The sequence below is a fragment of the Malurus melanocephalus genome, unplaced genomic scaffold (genome assembly GCF_030028575.1).
Source record: "Malurus melanocephalus ecotype Western Australia unplaced genomic scaffold, MMel_1.1 scaffold_1135, whole genome shotgun sequence".
Taxonomy (NCBI): domain Eukaryota; kingdom Metazoa; phylum Chordata; class Aves; order Passeriformes; family Maluridae; genus Malurus; species Malurus melanocephalus.
Window position 1 is genome coordinate 37,788 of NW_026624367.1, and position 7,854 is coordinate 45,641.

At 68.9% G+C, this 7,854-nt stretch overlaps 1 protein-coding gene across 1 annotated transcript in view; it reads right to left on the reverse strand.

The window, feature by feature from the left end:
- PPP1R1B (protein phosphatase 1 regulatory inhibitor subunit 1B) overlaps window positions 1–4,915 on the reverse strand; it is a 6,730-nt gene extending 1,815 nt beyond the window's left edge. Inside the window, exons 1-5 of the mRNA XM_057387112.1 lie at window positions 3,393–4,915; window positions 2,216–2,276; window positions 1,827–1,849; window positions 566–641; window positions 367–477 (exon numbers count right to left, since the gene is read on the reverse strand). Coding sequence (XP_057243095.1) covers window positions 367–477; window positions 566–641; window positions 1,827–1,849; window positions 2,216–2,276; window positions 3,393–3,473 — 352 coding nt within the window. The 5' untranslated portion in view covers window positions 3,474–4,915. The remainder of the gene's footprint in view (window positions 1–366; window positions 478–565; window positions 642–1,826; window positions 1,850–2,215; window positions 2,277–3,392) is intronic.
- Between the last annotated feature and the right edge of the window lie 2,939 nt (window positions 4,916–7,854).

Here is a 7,854-nt window from a genome sequence, read left to right on the forward strand (position 1 = left end):
GGTGGCACCGGCAGGGACGGGGAGCACCGGCGACAGGGACAGGCAGCAGCCAGTCKGTGTCCCACCCTGTCCCCGAGGGCTACAGGGGATGGTGACCCCCGTCCCCATCTCCTCGTGTCCCCCAGGYTCCAGCATTTTGTCCCCATGTTTCTTGGGTTCCTTGTCCCCATGTCCCCTCACCCCTGGGTTCTGGATTCGTGCCTCTGTGTCTCCATGTCCCCTGGGTCCTGAAAGTCCCATGTCCCCACCCCCCAAACTCCAAAACCCCCATTCCCACATTCCTTGGGCTCCAGAATCCCCCTCCCAATGTCCCCAGACCCCCTGGGCTCCCACAGCCCCATCCCCGTGTCCCTGCGTCCCCCTCACCAGACTCGAGGGCACTGTCGGGGTCGCAGCCGTCATCGGGCTCCCCGTCGGAGCTGTCACCCCCGCCCAAGCCGCTCTCCTCCAGGTGGGACTGCACGATGCGCTGCACCGCTGGGGAGGCGCCGGTGTCACCGGTGTCACCGGSAGCACACCGGGGTGTCCCCCCAGCCCCCCCGTGCCGCCGTTGCCCCCGCGGTACCTTTGAGCGAGGGCGGGGTGTAGGCACACGGGTTGGTCCTCTTTGGTTTGAGCAGGCAGCCCTCGCCCGAAGAGCGCTGCGGGGGGAGCGGCGTCGGGATGGGGGGGCCTGGTGTCCCCCCGGGGGTCGCTGCGGCCCGGGGAGAGCCCCCCCGGAGAGGTGGGAGGCTGCAATTGGGGTCTGGCCATGGGGACCCAAGGGAGGACCCTGCTGTGGGGATGTGGCACTGGGGACCCCACCATGGGGACGTGGCATTGGGGACACCGTGATGGGGACCGCGCCATGGAGACCCTGCACTGGGGACCCTGAATGGGGACCCTGCACTGGGGACCCTGAATGGAAACATGATATGGGGGACACCGTGATGAGGACCCTGAATGGGGACACTGAGATGGGAACCTTGCACTGGGGATAGGATATTGGGGACACCGTGATGGGGACCATGCCATGGAGACCCTGCACTGGGGACCCTGAATGGGACACTGAGATGGGGACCTTACATTGGGGATGGGATATTGGGGACACCGTGATGGACACGCTGCCATGGAGACCTTGAGCTGGGGACCCCGAATGGGGACACTGAGATGGGGACCCTGTACCGGGGACCCCGAATGGGTACATGACATTGGGGACACCGTGATGGGGACCCTGAATGGGGACACTGAGATGGGAACCTTGCATTGGGGATGGGATATTGGGGACAYCGTGWTGGGSACSMTGCCATGGAGACCCTGAGCTGGGGACCCCGMATGGGGACACTGAGATGGGGACCTTACATTGGGGACATCGTGGTGGGGACCCCTCCTTGGAGACCCTGTCACGGGGATCCTATGTTGGGGATCCCCGTTATGGGGACTTTGCCATGGGGGACCCTGTGTTTGGGACTCCACGAAGGGAACCCGTCCATGGGGACCCCACCATGGGAATGTGGCATTGGGTACCCGGTGATGGGGACCCTGCTATGAGGACACAKCACTGGGGACACCACGACGGGGACCCCTCCGTGGGGATGTGGCACTGGGGACCCTGGGAGGGGTGACCCCGCCACGGTCACGCGCTGGTCTGCACCGCGGCCAAACCGCACAGCCTGGCTCGGCTCAATGTCCCCATCCCCGCGTCCCCGTCCCCGGCGCTGGCGCCGTGTGCCCGTGCCGGGAAGGAGCCGATAAGCTCCAGGCGCCGGGGCTGGGCCCCGATAACCCTCCCGGGGGACACGGGACGGGGGAGCGGGGCTGTGTCGGGGGTCCCGGCGCTCGCTCACCTGGTAGGGCAGGGACTCGTCCTCTGTGTCAGCGGCGCCGGGGAGAGAGGGGTGAGTGGGACACCGGCACCCAACGGAGCCGGGCAGGGCCCTGCCCACCCTCGGACCCCGCTCCAGGGGTTCCCCTGCCCGCTGGGGACCCCCGTCCCCTCCCTGCCACCCCCTTCCTTATGTGACACCCCGTCCCCTCCCTGCCACCGCGTCCCATCCCGGACATGCCATTCCACAGGTGACACTACATCCCACCCCCTCACCATGTCCCCTCCCTGCCGCCGCGTCCCATCCCGGACATCCCATATCATGCACGACCCCGCGTTCCATCCCTGCCACCACCTCCCGTCCCYGGACCCGACGTCCCCTCCGCTGTGTCCCACCCCTGCCCCGCTCACCTGGCGAGGAATGTTCGGAGAGCTGGAAGAGCATGGCCGGCGTGGGCCTCCGCCGGCGGATCTGGGGCACAGCGGGGTGTCACCGGCTGGGGACGCCCCGGGTCCCCTGTCCCCTGCCCTGCGCCCCAGGGACACGTGTCTGCACGTGTGTGAGCGTGTGTGCGCGTGTGGGTGCAGGGCCACCAGCCCACCCGGCGCGGGGTCCCCGCGGTGTCCCCGGTCCGTCCCAGCCACRCGAGAGCCCCAGCCCAGCTCCTCCGGCGGGGCTTTGGGTCCGGCGTGTGCTGGGGACATCCCCTTGGATCAGGGACAACCGGTGGGGGTGGCTGCACCGACCCCCAGAGTCTCCTGTCCCCTCCATCCCATCCTTGTCCTCATCCTGTCCCCTCTGTCTCATCCTTCCCCTTCTCTCCTGTGCCATCCCTGTCCCTGTCCCTGTCCCTGTCCCTTCCCTGTCCCCCCGACACAACTCTCCCTGCTCGGGACCGCAGCTCCCACGGGGACCTTGGAGCTCTCTCGTCCTGTCCCCATCTGTCCCCCATTCCGTCCCTCTCAGTGTCCCCCACGCAGTCCCGTCCGGTCTGTCCCTCCCGTGCCAATGCCCTGCCTACTCCGGTCCCCCTTGTCCTGCTCTGCCCGTCCCATCCTGTCCCCCCTGTCCCCTCCGATCTCGCCCCGGATCCATCCCCTCCCTCCCTCTGTCCCCTCCCACCTCCCCCTTGTCCCATCCCATCTGTCCCAACTCATCCCCCCCGGTCCCGCTGTCCCTCCCATCCCCTGCCTTGTCCCCTCCGTCCCCTCCGAGCCCCCTTGTCCCGCTCTGCCGGTCCCATCCCGATCCTGCTGTCCCCTGCGATCCCCTTTGTCCCATCCCATGCCTTGTCCCCCTCGCTGTCCCCTCCGATCCCCCGCTGTCCTGCTCTCCCGGTCCTGTCCTGTCCCGTCCCTCCTGTCCCCTCCGATCCCCCTCCTGTCCCACACTGTCCCCATCCCGTCCCCACTGTCCCCTTCCCTCCCCGCCTCCCTCCAGCAGCACCCTGCGGCTCTCCCGTGTCCCCTTCCCGTCCCACACGGTCATTCCGGTGTCCCTCCTCGCCCCGAGGCCACCGGCAGCSCTTTGCCCGGGGGGCGACGAGGGACCCCCGGGGTGTCCCCGCTGCCCGCTCGCCACCCTCACCATCTCGACGGCGCGGGGGTCCAGGTTGCTCGGRGGGGCCGGCACGGAGAACTGGATCTTCTTGCGCTCCTTGGGGTCCATGGCCTTGGCCGGGAGTCACCGCAGCCGGGGGGTCTTTGCCACCGGTACCGAGCGGAGCTCGGTGGCACCCGGGGCTCGGTACGGCGAGGAATGAGAGTGGCGGGAGGTGGGGAAGGCAGAGCCGGTGAGGAGGAGGAGGAGGAGGAGGAAGGAGAGGGAGGGAGGACACGTCTTCCTACCAGGCGCTGAATTATTCATCCCCCCCTCCCCGGGCAGGGGGGCTGAGGCCGCGGTAATGAGCCCTTGGGGAGCCCCCCAGGGGGTTCAGCCAACCTGTGGGGGGTCCTTAACCCCTTCCCTGCCGTGGGGGACGCCGGCAACCGCGGCCGGTTGGGATGGGACAGAGACGGGTGGCTCCATRTGTGTCCCTGTCCCTCGTTCCTGAGCCTCCCCAGAGGTTGGGGGGCAGGGGACAGGGGGACAGCCGCCCCCACCCCTGTGTGGGCAGCGGCAAAATTTCCCTACCCCCCCGGCTACTCTGTGCCACACGGGATAGGGACACCACTCCGGGGATATGTACAGGGGACATCTGTGGGGACATGGGACTCCCGAAACATCCCATCGCCCGTGTGCCGGGGGTCGCCCCCTCAGCCCCAGCTGCAGCCCCCGGGATGCCGGGGGTGGGGGGCTGTGTCTTCACCCGGGGCTGTGCCCACCTGTGCCGGCTCTTCCCCAGCTTTTGGTGATTTTCCCCATAGAAAACCCCACGGAGCGCACATTTATCCCCCTGGGGAAGCGGGGGCTCATCCCCCAGGACAACGCTCGGCACCAGGGCTGCGCGTTCCAGGCAGGGACCGGGGGACATCGAGAGAACATCGAGGGGACATCGAGGGGACATCGAGAGCACCTCTCCCGACCCTACACAACCAGGAGGTCCCCACGCAGGGGGGACAGCGGAGTGGCCATCAGCCCGGAGGGGTGGCTYGTCCCCTCCTGGGATGTCCCGGGGCGGTGTCGATGGCAGCCGCCTCTGARCAGGAACGAGGAAGGGGGAGCTGGGAACTGGCTCCGTCCCCCGGATCTCCCGGTGCTCCAACGGCTGCGGGTGGCCGCGGGCCAGCAGCCACCGCTCCAGCAAAATATTTACCCGAGTGGCACCGAGCCATGGACCAGCCTCCCGCCCGCCCGGCACCACGCGGCAAAGCTCGGCAAAACACGGCACAGCCCGGCTCTGGGTGACAAATCTCGGCTCCGGGTGACAAATCTCGGCTCTGGGTGGCAAATCTCAGCTCTAAGTGGCAAAGCCCGGCTCTAGGTAACAAAGTCCAGCTCCGAGTGACGAATCTCGACTCTGCGTGACAAATCTTGGCTRTGTGTGATAAAGCCAGGCTCCGGGTGACAAAACCTGGCTCTGGGTGGTAAACTTGTCCTTGTGGCACAGCGCAGTGGCCACGCGGGAGGGGACAGGCCAGGAACAGGCACCAGCAGAGCCCAGTGTCCTCACAGAGGCCAAAATCTGGGGACAAGGCGAGGGGTCCCTCGTTCACCCTGTAACCGGGCTGGCCCTGTGCCGAGTGTCCCCATGCCAGGCTCTGAGCACCGTCCCCATCCCGGGACCGGGAGTCGTTATGGCAACAGGTTCCCGGGCTCCATCCCGCTGCTGTTCCCGCTTCTCCCACCCACGAAGACGCCGTGTGAGGGGGTGGCCGGGCCCCCTCCCCTCCCCTCGCTGCGCTGCGGCAGCGCCAGCACCCGCAGCCCCCCGGGATCGGCACGCCCCGCCCGCGCCCGCGCCCACGCACCGTCACCCGCGGGTGGCACCTGCAGAGTGGCACGGGAAGGGGGGGGGGTCCGGGACACGGGGGTGCACCTTCCAGGCACACGTGTGGCACACATGGCCCCGCTCGTCGCCGGGACAGCGCCGTGGGCACCCCCCGTGCCGTGCCCGTCCCCGTGCCGTGCCCGTCCCCGTGCCCGTGCCGTGGTGCCGCGGGGGCTGCAGCTCCGCGCAGCAGCGAATCCTCCCGCAGAGAGAGAGTAAAAATAGCAGCAGGTTGAGGGAAGAAGCGCTCGCCCCCCGCCAGCGGGCACCGGCGACGAGCCGGAGCCTGCGCCCACCGCGGAGCCGTGCGGACGGACGTGGCGCGGTGTCACGGGGGGCAGAGGGTGCGGGGATGGACCGGCGTGGGGACAAGATGGGGACAGAGCTGGGGACGGAGCGTCGTGGTCATGGGGCACGCCAGGGGTGGAGCATGGCGGGGACAGGGTGCCACGGGGACAGGGTGGCTTGGGGATGGTCACCATGGGGACAGGGTGGCTTGGGATGGACCACTGCGGGGACAGGGTGTGCTGGGGGTGGATTACCTCGGGGACAGGGTGTGCTGGGGATGGACCACCATGGGGACAGGGTGGCTTGGGGATGGACCACCACGGGGACAGGGTGGCTTGGGGGTGGACTTCCACGGGGACAGGGTGGCTTTGAATGGACCACTGCGGGGACAGGGTGTGCTGGGGATGGCCACCACGGGGACAGGGTGTGCTGGGGATGGACCATCGCGGGGACAGGGTGGCTTGGGGGTGAAATACCACGGGGACAGGATGGCTTGGGAATGGCCACCACGGGGACAGGGTGGCTTGGGGATGGACCATCGCGGGGACAGTGTGTACTGGGAGTGGATCGCCATGGGGACAGGGTGTGCTGGGGGTGGATCGCCATGGGGACAGGATGTGCTGGGAGCAGAGCATCGTGGGGACACCTGGGGACGAAGTGTCCCAGGGATAGACCGTGGTGGGGACAGGGTGCGCTGGGGACAGAGTGTTGTGAGAATTGGGGACATCAGGGACGAAGGATTGYGGGGACAGGGTGCCACGGGGACAGGACATTACTGGGACAGGACATCGTAGAGACAGGGCCCTGCGGGGACAGAGCAGCGTGGGGACAAACGCACCGGGACGCTCGCCCGGTCCAAGGGTGAGTGCCGGGGGGGCGGGGTCTGTGCRGTGAGGGGGCGTGGCCACAGAATGGGCGGGGGTCGGGTGGGGGATGCCGGGACCCCCCCTCGATGCCACTCACCCCGCTATCCCCCTCCGTGTCCCCCGCCCGGTCCTGCGGGGGTGTCCCTTCCCGTGTGTCCCCCTGTCCCCACGCTTCATTCCCGTGCGTCCCCCTGGGCCGAGCCCCCCGGGACCCCCCGCACCCCGAGACCCCCCGTGGGTGCCGCGGCCCCCCAGGAGCTGCAGCGGGGGCGGCGGGAGGGGGCCGGAGCTCCCCCGGGCGCAGAGGAGATGCCGGCAGTGGGAACACGCGTGGGAGCGGAGCACGCGTGGGAGCCCGAGGGGGCGGTGGGGGGCGGGGGCGCAGGGGGCTTAACCCCTTCGCTGCTGGGAACCCCCCCAGCCTCAACCCTAGAGGGCTGMAGAGGGGATGGGGACATGGGAGGGACCCCCACCCCTCCCAAAATGGTGCTTCATGGKGGGCTGGGGAAGGGGCGCCCCCCTGCCCCACTCGGGGACACCGAGCAGCGCTGGGGGGTGCGATGGGGACACTGAGGCACTGAGCAGCGCCGGGAGGAYTGGGGGGCTGCACCCCTATAACCCAGCACGAGCGGGGGGCTGCAACCCCCAGCAGGATGAGGGGGGGGGGTCTCTAACCCCCTATCCCTGGAAAATGGGGGGGGTCCCAACGCCGGCACGAGGAGGGGCTGTGTCCTGGCGTTCCGGGCAGGATGAGGGGGCTGTGACCGCACACCGGACAGGGGTGGCCGTGTCCCCAACACGACGAGAATGAAGGGTCCCTCCCCTGTACCCTCAATGGGGTGGGGAGGGGGCTGCATCCTCCCGGCCCCCCCGGGCTGTGCTTGGTCCTGGTGGCCCCCGCGGCCCCTCACCAGCCCCGTGTGCCCGTCGGCGCCGCGACACGCGGTGGCAGATGTCACTCCCGACGCTGGCACGGCCGGGCTGGCACCGCCACCCGGGGCTGGCACGGCCGCCAGGGCCGGGCAGCGGCTCAAGGGCTTTGGCACGGGGTGGCCGGAGCGGAGCCGCGGCTGGAGCTGCCCTGGTTGGCAGCCACGGGCTACCGGCCAGTGACCACCGGGCCAGGCCAAGCCTCGCACCCTCATCACGGGTGGGATCGGGGGCTGGGGGCTCTGCGGGGTCCTGGGGAGCCCACTCAGGCAGGGGCTGTGCTGGTTTGGGGGATTCGTGCACGCAGAGCCCGGTGCCAGGGTGTGCCTGGCCCAGCAGAGCTGAACGGGGAAAGCCTTGGAGCGGGAATTTTGGGAGGGAATATGGGGACGATAAAGGGGGGAATGTGCGGGGAGGCAAATCCGGAGGGTTCCAGGAGGGAAGGGGTGCAGTGGGACAGGCAGCCCGGGGCTCTCCTCTGCTTGGGGGCCATCATGTGCCTCAGTTTACCCACCTGTAGCACGTGCCCTCCACA